Source organism: Leopardus geoffroyi, chromosome D4, assembly GCF_018350155.1.
Source record: "Leopardus geoffroyi isolate Oge1 chromosome D4, O.geoffroyi_Oge1_pat1.0, whole genome shotgun sequence".
Taxonomy (NCBI): domain Eukaryota; kingdom Metazoa; phylum Chordata; class Mammalia; order Carnivora; family Felidae; genus Leopardus; species Leopardus geoffroyi.
This window is the reverse complement of record NC_059342.1, coordinates 82,855,800-82,874,837: the sequence shown is the minus strand read 5'-3', so window position 1 is coordinate 82,874,837 and position 19,038 is coordinate 82,855,800. Positions and strand designations below refer to the sequence as shown.

The window sequence follows — 19,038 nt, the reverse complement described above, 5'->3', positions numbered from 1 at the left end:
TCTTTTATGCATCATGTGTTTGGAACTGTAAGTGGATCAAGTTGTTCATCACAGCAGGGACACTGTGAAACACATCTATTATACACACTTCCCACCCCCCCCCCCCTTCCTGTTTTTTTTCTCCCCGGAGGAGGTGGAGATGCCCAGATCCCATTGGAAGATAGCTCACTCTGTGGGGATGTATCCGTGTGATCCACCATGGATCCGGCCTGGCTGCATCCCTGAGCATGGAAATCTACATCCATCCAGCCCAGGATTGTTGCTGAGACAAATCCCGCTTTTATCTTTGTAAACACCGTGCACTTCATTAACTCCCAAATACACACCGAGTTTGGGTCACTAAATAAACCCACCGGGTTTAGCATAGCATAATGAGTGACATTTCAGTAATTGATGCCCTAGAAAATGTTAATTGTGAGTCCGCTATTTTATTTTTATGCTACAGTAGTGGCTAGGGTTGTTTTGGCTTTGGAGTGGAGTTGTATGGAAAAATAGTCACCATCTATGAGGCTCCTACTCTGTGCCAGGCACTGTGCTAGAGGCTCAGAAAATGTTGACATTTAATCTGGGTAACAGTTCTGAAACAAATGTGGTGGTGGTGGGGGGGGTACTTTGCCCCTTTTTTATAGATGAAGAGAAGAGGTTAAGTCACCAGCAAATAGCCAGCATCTAAAGGAGAATTTGGCCCCAGACTAAATCAACACACTTTTGGGTATGGTACCTTCATGCTCAGGGTTTGCTAAACATACATTCATTCATTGGTCAGTCAACGCACTGATTCATTACACGTGCATGTTACATGCTGCGGTCCTTCCATTTGAGTTGCCTCATTCTTCCTCAAGTCCAAAAGCCAGTTGGCTTTTAGCAACCAAGCACCTTTGTATCCATCCATCTAAATCTGAGCTGCTGGTGGTACTTGGAATTGTTTATTTAATTTTGCTTTTTCCATCAGAGCTCAGTGTGAATATGATCCAACTTCCCCAAGCAACGGTACCGTGTTCTTACAGTTTTCATTTTGAGAATTTCCATCCCTAGATTTAGCTTTGAACGGATGGCTAAAGATTCCCAGTCCGAGTAGTTTCGTTTGTCAACATTGCTTTGAAAGGCAGGAGTCTTGATGATGTTCCTGCTGTGATATACTCATCTTTTAGGTCTCAGATAGTGGTGGTGAGGGCAAAAGTGCCTTTTGGTACATTTTTAATAGATATCATTCAATTTGCAGGAGTCATTCTGAGACGTTCACATGTCTGACTGAAATACCGCTGATCTATAGAATTAATTATAGTTAAATGGATAGATGGCTTTTGCCCATGAAGAACGTCATTAATCTCTTGGTCAACATTTTTAGTTATGATTAACTTTAGTCTTCCTGCAAATACTTCAAATTAGAACCAGGCATTAGTGTCCTGGTTCATTAAAAATAGACCAACCCCTTTATTTTTGATTTGTAGCCCATTTTGTTGTTGAAAGATGTTGGCATTTAAAAAAAAATCGGCAGAGAATATGTTGTAAAAAAAAAAAAAAACAACGTATAACTTCCCTTTTGCAAGTGTGTATCTGTTTTTTCAAAGGTAACTTACATTTGTATTTTGTGCCTTGTGTTTGCAAGAGAATGGTTCTTGGTTTATTCATGTTGACAACTGAAAAGCCTTAGACCTAATTAAAAGAATTTCCACGAGCACCTTTACTGAACCATTTCATTACGCGGCACTGCACAGATTGCATTGTGAAACATGGTGATAGTTTAAATCTGACCTTTAAACCTAAACTGCCAGAAGTATGGGGGAGAAAACCCTTCTTTTAAAATACTCCCTGGATGCATGTATATATATAGGCATACTCGCATGCACATATTTGGTTAGAAATAATCCCTTTATTGAATGACCACCTAATAATATAAATACACATTTACTCAGAGCTCAGCTCTTGCTTGTAGCCTCCTTTAGCTTGGGCAGGATTTTCAGCTGCATTAATTGTGTGTGTGTGTGTGTGTGTGTGTGTGTGTGTGTGTGTGTGTGTGTGTGTTAAAGCTAAATTGTTTTATAGGGAAAACAAAGACAATTTCAATTCCTCTGGGCAAAAAAAAAGGGGGGGGCTTTTGGAAGAAGAAGAAGATTACAAATAGGTAGAAGAATGCAAAGTTGTTGCTTCTGTGTTTCAGTTTAAAATGCCAGGGTACTTAGATTAAATGCATGAGGTTGGGGGGCTGGAGGGCTCTAGTCTGTGGCGCACTATTGTTAGGCAGATAGTGGAAATGGGCCTTTTTGTTTCAAAATTCTACTTTTTTACTCCAAGAGTGGCATTTTAAGGACTTGATAGTTCTTAAGATGCTCAACAAAGCCATTATAGCGTATAGTGAAGTAGCCATTCACATAATGAAAATTGATCCTTTTGTCTAACAAAAACTGCTTAGATTGTAAGGCTTGCCTCTAACTTTCTGACTTAATGCTCAACCAGTGAGATGTCAGGAGAGAGACAGAGGGGAGCAGCAGCCTGGGCCCCGAGGGTCATAGCCAGCTCCTGCTTGGAGCTCCACGTAACTAGCACGGTCTCCACTCCCCCATGGAGAACCAGGATCTTTGAGGGGAAAATGGGATGCAGAAGAAGCAATTAAAGCCAACTGAGGTCAAGGTACAACCATGTTCTCAAGAAAGAAACAGAAAAACAAGGAATGAGAGGAAGCAATAATGGAGATAGATTTAAGTTGGGGAAGAAATAAACCAGTATCAAGGACAAATCTAATTTGCTGGTTTTAAGAAATCCTGGCAGCAGTGAGAATCCATGAAGTTGCACAGACTTGGAGTAAGACAGACCTGGGCTTGACTTTGGTCTGGCCATGTGACATGGGGCTGTGGCTCACTTTCCTTATCTATATAGTGGGGATAACCATGCCTGTCTAGCCCAGTTGTAACGTTTTTATTTTTTTTTAACGTTTATTTATTTTTGAGACAGAGAGAGACAGAGTATGAACAGGGGAGGGGCAGAGAGAGAGGGAGACACAGAATCTGAAACAGGCTCCAGGCTCTGAGCTGTCAGCACAGAGCCCGACACGGGCCTCGAACTCACAAACTGTGAGATCATGACCTGAGCCGAAGTCGGACGCTTAACCGACCAAGCCACCCAGGCGCCCCCAGTTGTAACGTTTTTAATACAATGCTGGGTATGAAAACACCTGCCATGGTGTTTGGTACCTAGTCAGGGGCTTGATAAATACTAATTCCTCTTCCTTTCTCCTCATGAATTCCTGGTTTCAGACAGTCGGGTGGGATTGCCTTTACACATCAAGACTCTGTGCTTCAAATTTGAGGCAAGAACGAAGGCATTGGTAGATACACTGCCATTTTTCATTGCCCATGTGAAGGTAGTAGAGGGAGCCAATGTATCTGTGTCCCTGAAAATAGGAAAACAAGGCAATAGTTCCTTCTCTCCTCTCCAGACCCAGACATTGCGCGGGGGATCTTATAGCAGCCTTGATATCTAGTCTGTTCAGGAAAGGAAAAATCAATGTGGCTTGGTCCTTACAGGCCATTTAAAAAAAAAAAAAATTGTTTTTTAATGTTTATTTGTTTTTGAGAGAGAGAAACAGAGTGTGAGCAAGGGAGGAGCAGAGAGAGAGGGAGACACAGAATCTGAAGCAAGCTCCAGGCTCTGAGCTGTCAGCGCAGAGCCCGATATGGGGCTCAAACTCCTGAACCAGGAGATCATGACCTGAGCTGAAGTCAGACGCTTAACCAACTGAGCCACCCAGGAGCCCCCTTACAGGCCATTTTTAAAGGGAGAAAGAAAGTGTGATTCTAGTGCCTCTTTCCAGGTGCTGCTGGATGTCTGGGCAAAACAAAAAAATCTTTTAACTTCATTTCTTTTTCTTTTTTTTTTTTAACGTTTATTTATTTTTGAGACAGAGAGCACGAATGGGGGAGGGTCAGAGAGAGAGGGAGACACAGAATCCGAAACAGTCTCCAGGCTCTGAGCTGTCAGCACAGAGCCCAACATGGGGCTCGAACTCACAGACCACAAGATCATGACCTGAGCCGAAGTCAGACGCCTAACCGACTGAGCCACCCAGGCGCCCCCTTTTGACTTCATTTCTAACACTGGGCAGTTAAGGCGAGAAGTGGGGCCCCTTGCACAGGCTACCTGAGTCAGACTTTTTAAAACTCTGTGCTTGAAGTGTTGTGCCAGCCCTGAGGATGGTCATGGTTCCTGCCTTCCTAGAATGTCCAGCCTAATAGAAAAGAGACATTTATGGGATTGTTGCAACATGCACCATTTCACATTGAAGGAACGGTACAAGGAGAGTATGTGACAGGGAACCTTGGTCTACTCTGAGGGGTCAGACCCAGGAAGTGATTATATTTGAGCTGAGACCTGGAGGATGACGGGTCGTTGTTCAGTACGGCAGCCACTATTCGCATGTGGCTATTTAAATTTTAATTGATTACAATGGAATAAAATAAAAACTTCAGTTCCTCAATCACACCAGGAGCATTTCGAGCACTCAGTTGCAGCTACCACAGCAGATGACACAGGCAATAAATTATTGGCAGACGGGCCTATTGGACAGCGCTGGGTTGTGGGCAAGGGGGTCATGGTGTTGGGAGCACTCCGGAGGACCAGGCCCACCAGAGGTCTTGGGGTGCACGAGAGGCCAGTGTGACCGGAGTCCAGAGGGTGGACGCCATGGAGGGGATGCAGAGCCTCGAATCTGAGAGAGGCGGAGGCCAATCACCCTGGGCCTTGCAGGCCAGGCTAGGACTTTAGTCTTTATCCTCCAAGCAGTGGGGATGCTACTGAAAGATCCTAACAATCAGAAGTGCATAAAATAGAAAGTGAAAGCATCCCTGCATAGTTCATGCTTGATACATGGCGCTTTCGATTTTTGCCGTATATACTGCTCAGCACCTTGCGTTTTTCCCCGTCCAGCAGTATTTTGTAGATCCCTTTCCTGTCAGAATTGGATAGGAGCGTCTTAGAGGGGGATAGGTGAATCGTGGGCCGTCTTTATCTCCACCTTCCTGCCTCCCCGCCCACAAGTTGCAACCGAGTAATAATAAATCTGGGGCGCCTGGGTGGGTCCGTTGATTACGCGTCCGACTTCGGCTCAGGTCATGATCTCACAGTTCGTGAGTTCGAGCCCCGCGTTGGGTTCTGTGCTGACAGCGCGGAGCCTGGAGACCACTTAGAGTTCTGTGTCTCCTCCTTTCTCTGCCCTTCCCCTGCTCACACACTGTCTGTCTCTCTCTCTCTCTCAAAAATAAGTAAACATTAAAAAAAGTAAAATAAAAAGAAACCTATATCTGTTGAGCACTGATAAGTTATCTTCATTCTGGTGGGGAAGAAGATACGTAAAAATACTGGTTATTCAGAAAGCTGAATACGAGGATGATGATATATACCACCTGAGAGCCCCTTTTGGAGTAGTAGCAAGCTGCCTGTGGCTCTTCTGGGGGAGCCTGACTACAGACAGCTCTCCTGCACTGGGTCCTGGCCATCTGCACCTATTCCCGGCACATCTCCAGCATGGGGCCTGCGAAGATTAGGATCAATGGAAGGAGTAAGCTACTGTGCCCTAAGAAAGAGTTATTTGTTCTGACAGAGGGTGTCACAGAAAGGGGCTTTTTTTTTTTAAATGAAAGGATTTTGTTCAAGAATAGGGTAAAGAATATCCCAGGCTTAGGGGTGGTTTGGAGACCTCTGAAATTCAGTAGAAGGCAGCGTTGGAAATGGAGCTTGAGCCGAGCCCATAGAGGGCCTTGAATATTGTGCTAAGAAATTTGGACTTTGATTATGTGAGCACTATAGAGCCACCAAAAATTAAAAAATTGTTTTCAACATTTATTTATTTTTGAGAGAGAGAGACTGAGACAGAGCGCAAACACAGGAGAGTCAGAGAGAGAGGGAGACACAGAATCTGAAGCAGGCTCCGGGCTCCGAGCTGTCAGCACAGAACCCAACATGGGGCTCGAACCCAAGAACCACAAGATCATGACCTGAGCCGAAGTCAGAGGCTTAACCGACTGAGCCACCCAGCACCAGTGGAGCCATCAAAAATTTTAGAGGAAGGGAGTGATATGAGGTAGCCTCTTGTTTTAGAAAGGCAAGTTCACGCAAAGGTTGTCTGAGACCAGGGTGAAAATAGAAGGGCCACCAATTGAAAGATGGTCGCAATAGTCCAGGTAAAAGAGGAAGCGTGAATACCAAAGCAAATTAGGCTATCCGCTACATCCACTATCCATTTTACGCCCGTTATATGGTAATCTTCACAACGTAAGTATATTGCAGATACGTCATTTTACAGCAAAGGAAATGGAAGCTCAGAAAGGTTAAGAAAGTAGGAAAGCCAGGTTTCTGATCTTAAAATTAGGTGAGTCAGGCTACCCTGCCACCTGAGGAGTGCATGGGGACAGAGAAGCAGGTGAAATCAAGATCTGTGAGGTAGAGCCTTCAGTGACCAGGTGAAGCAAGAACACGGTACAGGGGTGGGGGGTGGGGGGTGGGGGTGGGGTGGGAAATACTGCTTTTGTCATTGCACATGTGGCATTTACAGTGTTAAGACTGGGCTGGCTGTCCGCCTCAGCTGCTTCAGCATCCGGAGGTTCGTTTTCCCTGCAGTTCTGGTTGCATCTAAGTGGTGGCTTTCTGCAGAAGGGGAATGGGTGGGTGTCTGTTTCTCCCCCAGTCCTTCCCAACTGAGACCAGGTTCTTGTAGTGATCAGTCTGCTTGAAGAATGTGATCCTAGACTTTCCTCCAAGCAGAATGGCTCAGCCCCTGGAAATGCCACTTAGGATATCAAAACATTCTTTTGCCTGTTCCTTCATGTAGCAGCAAGGGCGGAATGGTTACACCAGCCAAGCACTGCTGGCCCTTCTGGGAACTCAGTCGAGCAGGAGACGTGGTAGCCCCAGTTCACCTTTGCGGTCCAAGCGGCCTCAGCAGGGTGTCATTAACCCTGTTTTAGGGGTCAGGGAAGGCTTTGCAGATGAGGGGACATCTGGATTCCCTCTTTTCCCTTAACCCAGGGCAATCTTTCATTTGACCATTAAGGAAAAATACCTCATTTAAATTCTTTATTATAAAAGGAACATATGCTTTTTAATAAAGGATAATCAAAACAATCAAAAGTGCATAAAACGGAAAACAAAAGCATCCCTGCATACTTAAAGTTTGATACATGGCATTTTAGATTTTTACTACATATATAAGCATATATGTATGTATATGCATATATAAATTTTTAAATGATTCATGCTGTATATATTGCTCTGCAACTTTCATTTTTCCTCCCACTCGGCAGTATTTGGTGGACATCTTTTCACATCAGTTCAACTACTATCACATACTTCTTAGCAGTTATGCAATATTTCATTGTGAGGATGTGGTATAATTTACTTACTTGGCCCCCGTTTATGGGCATCTGGATGCTCTCTCAGAGGGTGCATAGATGTTCACAAAAAGGACAGGAAGGGACAAGAGACCACGCTGTCTGAGTAGTCACCCTGTGTATGGGCTGGACAGTGGTGTAGGCTTCTGGATAGTAATTCACTACCCGTCCAATATACGTTAAGTGGGGCTGAGGGAAGTGAGGCCAGTTGAGCAGAGTGTCAACAATGACTCTTGAGACATTGCGATGTTTTTCTGCAGGTGGTGATGGCCAAGGGTGGGGGCGTTGAAGGATTTTGATGGAGGGATTGAAGTGACTGGATTCGTGTGTTTCTGACATTACTGGGACAGCTGTGGGTTGGTGGCACTGAGGGGACACTGGAGACCGAGAGCTCATCTAGGAAGCTACTCCACCAGTCTGGGCCAGAGAGGGTGGATGGAGCTGGATGGCACAGTGCCATGGTCATGGGCACGGAGAGGAGAGGGCGGATTTGGGGCCTGTTTGGGGTGGTGCTGGTAAGATATGGAGGATGGTAGTGGGTGAGGAAGGAGAAGTGTGGAATCTAACATCTGCCTCTGGCCCTGGAAAAGAGGAGCTGGGTGACACTGCAGTGACCAAGATGGGATGCGGGGCGGGGGTGGGGGTGGGGAGAAGCTGATGCATTCGATTTAGTATCCTCTTCTGTTTGTTTCTGTCTTCCTCCGGATACCTCATTAAAGGAGGAAGCCATCCTCATCAGCATTTCCATCGCCCCCAGATTATGCCCAGCGAACCCCGATGTTAATGATTTGACCAGAACCCCCGCGAGTACTCCCGGCAAGTTCAGTTTTAGATGTATGACTGTGGGTTATGTTAAGCCTTCGTCGGCCCTCGCTTTTATTTAAAGGACAAAATGCTATCACCGGTTATCGGATGCACATATGCTTGAAGTTTCCAAGTTGGAAGTGCTGACAGAAGCTTCTCCATGTTGCCGGGTGAGGAGAGGTCTTCCGAAGTCTTGGCCTAAGTGGTCACGGGGGCAGCGAGAGCCCAGGACCACTTGGCTGGTTTCAGACCAGCTGGGGCAGGCGGGAAGGCACACACTCGTATTTGCTCAGTTACAATCAGCAACGACTTCTTTGTGTAAAATGATAATGAGGCCATTAGGAGAGGCTCACCTGAAGTGCAGCGTTGTGAATCCAAGGTAATTAAACACCTCCCGAATGAAAGGGAAAGGCCGGGGAAGGTTAAGTGAGGAATAATCTGCAGCACAGGTGGCCCAAGGCCTTTGAGGAGCTAGGAGAGTGACAGTGGCGTGCACCATTTCAAAGGATGGAAATGTCACCCTAGTCCCTGGGAGAGGCAGCATTTCTGTTACTGGGAGGGTGGGAAGTGGGCAATATATATACATATGTGTGTGTGTGTGTGTGTATATATATATATATATTTTTTTTTAACATTTTAATAAAGCATGTTTCTTTTTCACATTGCTGTTTCAAGTTGAAAGTCCGTGACAGAGTCTGCCTGGGTGCCGAGTGGCCTGCCTTGCTCTTCATGGGCTCTCACGACTGGCGCGGGGCTTATGTGTCCCAGAACAGGAGAGGTCATCATCAATGGGATATTTACTCCCAGGTGTTGAGACATACTCAGAACTCCTTCTAGAGGAAAACTGTTTTCCTTGGCCTACTTCCAAGCAGAGAGAGGGTAACCACCCCCACTCTGTGAGTATTCCCATCGCTTCTGACTTCCCAGAGAAGGACATCAGCCGTAGCCCGACCTTCGCTCAGTTTACTGCTCAAACACACAGCACGCCCCATTAGCAACAGCACGGGATTTTTTTCCCTCGGCTCGGTAAGCCCTCCATGGTGACTTCCTGTGTGCCAAGCACAGCGCTCCATGACTTCGTGTGCCCTTCCAGCTCATCTTCATAGGCTCTGGCGACAGAGGATTTTTTTATCCCTTCAGTTTCTTCAAAATCTCTGCTGTCTCCATAGCGTTCTTCGTAATGGCCAAAATGCGGAGACAACCCAGGTGCCCATTCCTTAGGTAAATACATAGGATAGATGAGATGTGGTATGTCCGTATGGCGGAATATTATTCACCTGTGAAAGAGAATGAAGTATTGATAAGTGCTGCAACATGGAGTAACCTTGTTTATAATGAGCGTGATGCGAAGTGAAGGGAGCCAGTCACAAAAGACCGCATATCGTATGATTCCGTTGATGTGAAATGTCCAGAATAGGCAAATCCATAGAGAAAGAAGGGGGATTACTGGGTACGTAGGACAGGGTGAAGGAGGGAGGTGGGGGAGACTGGTCGGGAATGAGAAGTAACTGACGGTAAGATGAGTTTCTTTTGGGGGTGATAAAAATATTTGGGGATGAGATAATAGCGATAGTTCTACAACCTTGTCATTATACTAAAAACGGCTGAACTATATACTTCAAATGAGTGCATTTTATGGCATGTAAAATATATCTTCATAAACCACTAAAAAATCCCTTATCAGAAGCTTGTTAATAAGAAATAATGTCCTAGGAGCATTTCTAAAGTCTATGTAATCTATCCCAGATCTGGGATCCTTAATATTTTTAGGTTCACAGGCACCTTTAGGGATCTGAGGAAAACTGTGGAGCCTATGCCCAGAAAAATGAGCATCACTCATTCATATTAAAATTTGTAGATGATTCATGGGCCACCTGCATCTAATTTTTCTATTTTATTCTTGAATAATGTCAGGCCGTTACATAGTCCTACATCTAAGCCCATACACCTTCCTGAAATGTCACCTGTGTGCTTAAAAACCGTCATTAGGTTTACATTTCCCTCAAGAAGAAGGAAAAAACTCCTTAATGTACTCACAGCACCTCTGACCTCTGCCTCCCTCCCGCCCCCCGCCTCGTTTTAAGCCATATTCTCCACCATTCTCTCCACGGAACCTACAGTCCTTTCTATTCACTGAACTCCTTCTCACCATCGGGTTTTTTCCCCTGTGTTTGGTACTGTTCCTTTCCCTCTTTGCCAAGTTATACTTCCCCCTCCAGATTTCTTTTTTTCTTTTTTTTTTTAGAATTTTTAAAAAATGTTTATTTATTTTTGAGAGAGAGGGAGACCCAGAATCCGAAGCAGTCTCCAGCCTCTGAGCTGTCAGCACAGAGCCTGATGCGGGGCTGGAACCCACGAACTGTGAGATCGTAACCTGAGCCAAAGTCGGATGCTCAACCGACTGAGCCACCCAGGCGCCCCCACCCTCTAGATTTCTGTTCAAGCCTGATTCCCTCTAGGAAGCCTTCTTTGACCTCCTTAGTGAGCTCTGTCATACACACATCACAGTAGCAAGGTCACACGGGTTGGTATTTTCCTTCCTGGAATGTCAGCTTCATGAGGGCAGGGCCCATGTCTGGTCCTGCTCACCATTGACTCAAGGCTACCACAGTGCCATGTTCCCGGGGTTCTTTTCATATGGAACACAGTGTGAATGGTGTGCCCGGAAGTTGTGCAGTGTGGCATCCTGAGGGGGACGGAAAGCATGTTCAAAACAGACCAGGAAGCTTGATGTTGTCTCTGTCATTGGGGGCAACAGCCACCATGTTACACAGTCTTTCCCGCATTGAGGATTCACAGGGGAAAATCTCTTTTAGTTCCCACTTCCAAGAAAACGTGTTTCCATTTGTTCGGCTTGTTTGTTTGTAATACATGGACGCAGAGAACCTCACAACTCGTGTTTCTCTTTTTGCTTTGACCACGAGGAGGCCCTTAAGTCAAATTTGCAATGTAGTTCTAGCCACCATGTAAGACCTTATAGCTTACATTTATACACTAAGTATTTCTGGCGGCTTTTCCCAGTTCCGTGGCTTTCTTGTCTATTTTTTAAAATCTCTTGAGGAAATATCTACAAGCTGCTACTGTTTCTTCAGAGTATGAAGTATATAATAATTTATATTATACATATATTTGTATACATTTGATAAACAATTTTTAATATACTTAAATGTATAGAGTATGAGGTGTGAGATATATATTGTATGTTCTAAATAAGCCATTTATTTCTAATATATAAGTAAGTAATAATATGTAAGTAATTTGAAGAGGAAGTAGAATTGGCACCAAGATAATGTGTGTGGTTTGGGCTCAGATTCTAAGACTTTCAATTCATATTCCAATTAACCACTTCTTGGATTTGTTCCTAGACCTGTATTCTAACTTCTCTGAGACTCTTTCCCCCTTGTGAGACAGGAACACTAATCCCTTCCTTGCAAGATTGTTGACAGAATTAAATTAGAAAATTGATGTGAAAGCACTTACCTGGTACATTGAAACTACTTAGAAAGTGGTTTTGTTTTTGTTCTTATCTGATACCCTCTAATAGGAACGACCTTCTATTCCAGTTGGAAAACCTACCCTAATACTGAATGCAATTTTGTCCTCCCAGCAGCGGCGATATTAAAGCCATCCCCTGCCCGGGGAATTGCTGGAGCTCCGTGCGTGTTGGGCTTAGCTGGCCATGCTCCCACCCTGCCCTCAACCTGTGTCTCCTCTCTCTCTGTCACCAGATCTCTTCACTGAAGAACCGGCTGAAGAAGGTCTCCACAACTACGGGGGATGGTGTGGCCAGGGCCTTCCTCAAAGCCCAGGCCGCTTTCTTTGGCAGCTACCGAAACGCTCTGAAAATTGAGCCGGTGAGTAGCTTCTTGGCATTTACAAATCCGTGTTTGGTCAGGGCTGAGAAATGTACCGCAGGGGTCACAAGAAGCCAGCTCTTCATCTGGTTGTTGAATTCACCTAGAAGAGTGCGTGTGTGCGCGCGCGTGTGTGTGTGTGTGTGTGTGTGTGTGTGTGTGTGAGAGAGAGAGAGAGAGGTGAGGCCAGGAGGGCGCCCTCTCCTCACCCTACCTCTTGGCATAAAGAGGTCGTACTGCCCCTGTGACTGTTAAGATCCCTCCCCTCCCGGGTAGTCCCAGCTGCATGTAAATACGGTGCCCAGACCTCACACTCACCTGCTCTCACTGTGGATCCTCTCCACTTAACAAATGGGGAAACTGAGGCTCGGAGAAGCAACACGACTTGCTAACCAGTGGAGGAGCCGGGTAGTCCCAAAGCCTGTGCTTTCCCTCTCTGTCCCAGTGCCCTTTTCCTTTAAAGGGGCCTCTACTCCACCCTTGAGAAAGCAAGGTGTCCTGGGGATTCACTTCTTAGGTGCGGCCAAGGTGGAGTGTGCAGAGGACTGGGAAACAGTGTTACCCGCCTCCATGGCCCTTCAGCCTTCCTGAGCCTCAGTTGCCTCATCCGTGTCCCCCGCCTGCCCTGTGAGGTGAGAAGTTATTGTGGAGATCTCAAGACATCGGGTCAAACCAAAGAAAGTACCCACTGTCCCAGCCCATCTAATACCCCTCTACCCGGCCCACTCCTGGCCAAGGAGAACGGAGAAGTTGGCCTGGGGACCTGGGTCACTCTGTATAGGAAAGAACGTGGAGGGCAACCTTGCCGACAGCCCTTTTCTGTCAGGAGCACAGAGTTCCCTTCATCCTGAGCCGGCGGGTGATGGCAGCTGACCCCGGTCGGAGTGGGGATGAGGGACCAGCTTAGGCTGCGCTGTCTGTCGGCCAGGCCCGTTTGTTTCTGTCTTTTGTTTTAACTTGTAGCATTTTATTTTCTTAAATGACAGCAGGTGAGTATATGTCAGACGGTACATTTCGTGTGCAAACTCTGATAGTGACTCTCGGTTATGCTTCCCCGTGAGCCACAGTTATATGTTAAGATTTTTATTTTTTTTACCACTTTGATTCGGTCATGTGTCTCAGCGAGACCCAGAATAGGAGCAAACACCTGCTTTCCCTTCACCCAGGACATACTGTCCGCAAAGTGGGGGTCAGGGAGCGGCGGCCTCGTGCCACCAGCCTCCTGTTCCTTGTCTCCCGTCTCGCACTGAGGCCTCACTTGCTGAGCTGCCTCAGCCTCAGGCAGTGTCATGGTCACGTAACATAAGGGATGCACTCTCTTCGTGCTTCCTGTGAACGACTTCCTTGAGGTCCTCTAAAGCCCTTAGTTAAAGCACATTCTCTAGATCTGCCTCCTGGTCTCCAAGCGAGGCAGCTCTCGTTCTGTGTCCTGACCTCGGGCCCAGCCAAACCAGTCAGGTTCAGGGCTGATTTGAGCGCCCGTATAATTCAAGAAAAATTTGGCTGTCTTCCCATCCTTAGAAGGAGAATGGGATAACTGGCCCGGTCCTTCCCCTGTGTTGCTGGGAACTGACAGACGTGCGGTGTCTCCACTTTTAAAACGATCTCGTTATCGTCGTGTATGTGTCGAGAATCCGAAGGCTGTTGAATCTTGGTAGGCATGGCTGGATATATGATCTGGGCACAAGTTGCTCCTCAGAAGAAGTTTATGGTTGTACTTTGCACTTGGCTCTAAAAGGCATTGGGTTTAAGGACGGAAGCCCTGGAGTTCAAAGCCTGGCTGTGTACTTCCAAGCGGTACGACCTTGAACAAGCCACTTAATCTCTTTAAACTTCAGTGTCTTCACCTGTGAAATGAGGATTAGGATACCTATCATTCTGCATCCCCAGATGGTTATAAGGATCAAATAAGCCATAAAACGTTTCATAGGGAAGGTGAAACTTGACCTGGGTCTGATGGTTTAGGTTTGGAAAAAGAAAGAGCCTCCGTTGGTGAGGTGGCTGTGGAGTTAACTGAGCGAGCAAAGGCTTGGAGGCAGTACCCCTCACGGCCACTTTGTCTGGGGCCGTGAGTTTGGGTAAGGAGAGGGGGCTGCAGGAGAGAGGTTGGAGCCAAATTTGACAGAGCCTGGGATGCTAGACTAGAAGTGTAAACTTCACCCCGTAGGGAATGTTAGTTTTTCAGCAGAGATATGTTTGAACAGTAAATACAGGAAGCAGGACCAGGAGACCGTCAGGGGGACTCAGAAGAGAGCCCTCTGGTGGTGACACCGGGAAGAGGCACCATGAAGAAGAAATGTCTAGATGGGTCTACAAAGGTAAAAAATAAAGGGCAAAGATAAAAAATTATGGGGCAAGAAAACATCAAAATGCTTCCCAAGACTTCTGGGAGAAGATGATGATGCCCATAAGTAGAAAAAGAAAAAACTTAATGCAAAGGTGTTCCCAGTAGCTGTATTTATCATGGTAAAATCATAAACAGACTAAGTGTTCCGAATAGGCAACTGGTTAAATAAATTTTAAAATATCCGTCTGCTAGAATATTACATAGTCGCTAAAAGTAGCGTTTTGAGGATAGAATAATGAGTTTGGTTGTAAACGTGGTACCTTTCGTAGAGTCTCAGCTGCCATTCGATCGTAAAATGCACCCTTAGTTTAGGTACCATTACGAAACAGGAAAGGGTGCTGCTGATGACAATTGGATGCCATCAGTTGTAAGACACATCCAGATTCCAGAGATGTGTGTGTCTGTGTGAAGAAATCTGCGTCCTAGAATCCGTGAGATATGGCAGATTTGTCGTGCTTTCTGTCCCATTCATCTGCTCCCAAAGAGGTTTTTTCTGGAAGGCCGGGAGGGAAGCCAGAGGGCCTAAAATTTTCTGGCCAAGAATCATCACCATGTTACCTGGATGGTTTTTGAACCATAGATTTAATTCTAGGCAATTCCTCTCATCTGAAAGATGGGATAACAACACTTTCAATGCAAGATTGTTTGGGGGATTAATTAAAATATTGACTGCAAAGCACATGTGAGCCCAAGAAGGGATGACGGATAGGGAGCACCGGCCACATGGGGGTGGCGTGGGGAATGGTGCCTTTGGTGGCAGTCAGCACAGTGCTGAGAGGGAGGTTAGGATGACCTCCCCGGGGCCACTTGTCTTTTAGTTGTTTCTCTGGTTATAAAAATAGCACCTGTTCTTGGTTTAAAAAAAAAAAAAAAAAAAAAAAGTTTAAAGTAACAGAGAACTAGAAATGAGAAAACACCCGTGATCCCATCATCTGGAATTAAGACATGTCAGCATGTTTCCACCTAGGCTTTAGGGTTTGGGGGTCCTTTTTGTTTCATTCTGATTGTTTTTTTGGTTTTTCACTTTCAGACAGTTGAGATATTCCTGGCAAGGCTGTCCAGTTCCCAGTTAATTTGGTTATGCCTTTAGTATATTGCAAGCATTTTTTCACATTATATAAAAACTCTTCTTAAACATCATTTGTAATGGTGGCACGTATCTCATCAGATGACCCCAGTGGTTCTCAACCCTGGTGTGGATCAGAATCACCTGTGGGGCTCTTTAAAAAGGCAAGTGTCTGAGGTTTGTGTCAAGTTCCCACAGGCTGCCATCCGTTCCGAGCCCCACCACATTATCCTAACGCTGGTTCTTTCGATCGTCGGTAACCTTTCACCATTTTAAATCACACTGTGATGAACATCTTTATATAAATCTTCGTGCACGGGCTGAATCATTTCCTCAGGCGGAATCCCTGACGTGGATTCACTCGGTCAAAGGATCGGGGTACACTGAAGCCCTTGATACATAAGGGGAGGGGAGAAAGCTGGTGGCCAGAAGCAGGCGGTAGCCTGGAGGGGAGAGCCTCTGAGGCAGACTGCAGCACAGGGCCCAAGCAGCAGCCTTGGGTGCGGAGAACATTCTATGGCTGATGGCAGAGGAGAGCCCGCGGGACGGAGGGCACAGCCAGCCACTGGGAGCTCCTGTGGCTTGTCTGCTATGGCCACTTTGTCGCATGCCCACGGTGACCACCACGCTGCTACGGTGTGGCGGCCTCCCACCCTGGGCCAACCCGCGTAGTCGCGGGACTTGGGTCACCGCAAAGTCACAGCGTTCGGGTTTTCTAAAACACGAGACATAACAGACTAGACTTGTGCTCCTTTCTACTCTGCTTGGCGGCCAGCTCCTGCTGTGCCCCTTGGTGCCCCTCTGGCTTTGGGAGGAGGGCGAGCCGCAGGCTGAGGGGCCCAGAGCTCACTGGAGACTTTTAACTCTTTGGCCTTTTTTTTTTTTTTGTCTCTCCTACTGGAAAAATTTCAAAATGCAGCTGGCTGGGGAATCTCGAGCTTCGTTTTCTTTCCCCTGCCCGGAAGGGAAGAGGGAGGCAGCCCCCTGCTGAGGCCGGCCACATGCCAGAGCTAGGCTGCTCCCGTCCATGCCTTCTGCCGTGTGCTTGTGCCTGGCCAGGAGGGCCTGCATTGGCTCCCTGGCGGTGTCTCTTCAGGGCCCCCGTGAAGTCTTTCTCCCAAGGGTCAGAGACCGAGACACCAAGGGTGTCCAGTTAGAGCCAAGTCTACCCGTTCGGCGGCCTCCCACGAGGCTGGAGCCCGGTTCATCTCCAAGTCGGTCCACATCTGTGATGTCAACAGTTCCCTACAAATGCCCCCTTACTATCCGTTTTACAGGGCGGGTGTGGGGGGTGGGGGTGCGGGAACAAAGGCCCAGCTGGCCGATGACTTCCTGGTGAGCAGTAGAGCCAGGAGGCAGCCTCAGGTCGGCCTGACTCCAAAACTCAGGTTCCTTCCACCACACCCTCTTGCCTGTCTTTGTTCTGGTTTCCTCATGCTCCGTGTTAACGACTCTGTCTCTGCATTTCCAGCACCGGGCCGGGGCATGACACAGTGCAGGCATCAATGAGTATGTTCTGGAATAGCAGGTGGCAGGACGGTTGAAAGAAAGTAAGAAGCAGAGAAGTGTATGAGGCCAGGATTGTGCTCAGGGTGTTCAACACAAACCCGCCGCATCCTGCCTTGTCTCTGAGGCTTTGGAGGTTGGTGCTACCTGGCAGAGGGGAGGGTGTCTGCAGATCACGGGACCCATTTTTCAGCCACCCAGAGGATATGAGGCGCAAGGCCCAAGATATTTAACAGTATCGGCCACGCCAGCTTGCTCTCTTCCACTTAAAGGACAGAACCACAAGCAGCGAGGCAGCCCCGTTCGGAAAAACCCCCTTTATCCATGTCAAGCGGCGGCCCAGGCTCCAGCTCTTTTATTTAGGCCTTTCTTGCTCTCTGACACGCCTCCTAGCAGTTGCCAGGCAACTCTGGGAGGAGCAGTGTGTGTTAGGGATTAACTAGTTAGGGCTGGGGTCCTTTTTGGCAAGAAGGGGATGAAAGACAAATGATTTTAATGGCTGGCCCAAGGATCCTTTCTGTTCCTGGTGGAAGATTGCAACTTTTCGAGGATAGGTGATAGCAGTGTGGTTCTTGAATTTGCCTCGAACGAATGAATTTTTAAGACTCTTACTTTTGCCACACTCCTTTGTTTAAAATTATATCATCGCGAAATCTGAATGAGACTAACCCTACCACCCTCCCTGTGGAAGACGAACCACAGTAGCCTCAGTTTTAAAGAACTTTCCAAAAGAGAATCGGGTGCTTTCATTTCATCCCTTTTCCTGTTCAGAGTTTCTCGCAGCTCACACGTGGAGTCATCTTAAGGCAGTGCATTTGAAAGTAGCCGTTCCCCCCTCCGGCCCGCTGCGCGTCTTGGTAAATGTTAGAGAGCAAAACTGGCGCCTCCTGTTCTGGGCCGGTCATCTGCCGAAAGGCCGGTATAGATGGAGCGCCATGAGAGTTGTTGACTCGGCAAGCCGGTGCGGCTCTCTCTGGGTCAGCCTGCCAGCCAGACCCCCGCACCCCCTCCCCATGAATGGAGCACAGCCCCTGCCCTCAGGGAGCCGGCGCTGGGGTGGAGGCGGTGAACCGAGCGAGCATCACTGTTGTATGTTCTGCAGGAGGCCATGCGGGCGGCATCCTGCTCGCTTCGTCTAGCCCAAGAGGCCCAGCTTCCAGATCAGCTGTGGGTATGCTGGCATCATCCACCTTACAGCCCCTGATTTTGCACGTGATTCTGCTGAGTCATATTTATCCACCTAAAAAACCCCTTAAAGACGGAGAAGTTAAGATGAAAGCAGATTGATAGCCTGGCTTTCAAGCATGAGCGGGTGAGGCTGTGTCGGAACGGGTCGGAAAAACACCACGTATATCTGTGTCCTGGTTGAGTGACACCATTGATCTCATGGTTTCAAAAAAGCGCAACTGTGTGTGTGTGTTTATTTTCAGCGTGCCAGAAAATAGAAGAATGCTTAGACACCAGAAAAATTAAAACATCACGACCGTCCCACTGAACTAGCCCAACTACCTCAACCACCCTTCGTAATATTCTCTTATTTTTTCATTTTGCAAAGCGTCTACATAGCTGCTGTCAGATCTAAGTGAGAAGTTTGTTTCCCTTCCGTTTAACATCACCTCCCACGCATTTCTGGATAGCTGCAGAGCATTCCTTCAGGCATAGCTACCATAATTTCTGGAACTACTCACATCGGACCTCTAGGTCGTTTCCAGTCTTGTAACACTATAGTTAATACTGCGCCGAACATCTTTGTGAATAAAGCTCTGAAACACCATTTCGAGGGCTCCCGAGTAGAAGAAACACAAGTGAGATGCAGGGACCTGACGGGGTGCCAGCGCGTCACCACGTGAGAAGAAGCAGATTTGCACTGATCCCGTCTAACAGCTCGGGGGGCGGGGGGAAGCATGAAGAGCGCTTTGTGGTGTGAGCGGCCTGCTCTCCACATAGGCGAGCGGAGGGCACCCAGAACACATATAAGGGTGTTACTAAGTTAGGCCTCCATCTTGTGCTAAAGAAAGGTTTGAGGACCCTTCAAAACAATGTGTACTGCAAGACAAGAGTCAGGATGTGAGGGAAGCG

At 47.1% G+C, this 19,038-nt stretch overlaps 1 protein-coding gene across 15 annotated transcripts in view; it reads left to right on the top strand.

Annotated features, from left to right (window-relative positions):
- DENND1A (DENN domain containing 1A) overlaps positions 1-19,038 on the top strand; it is a 512,085-nt gene that overhangs the window by 346,240 nt on the left and 146,807 nt on the right. For all 15 annotated transcript variants that reach the window (XM_045470412.1, XM_045470408.1, XM_045470411.1 and 12 more), the window contains one exon: positions 11,915-12,040. In XM_045470412.1, coding sequence (XP_045326368.1) covers positions 11,915-12,040 — 126 coding nt within the window. The remainder of the gene's footprint in view (positions 1-11,914; positions 12,041-19,038) is intronic.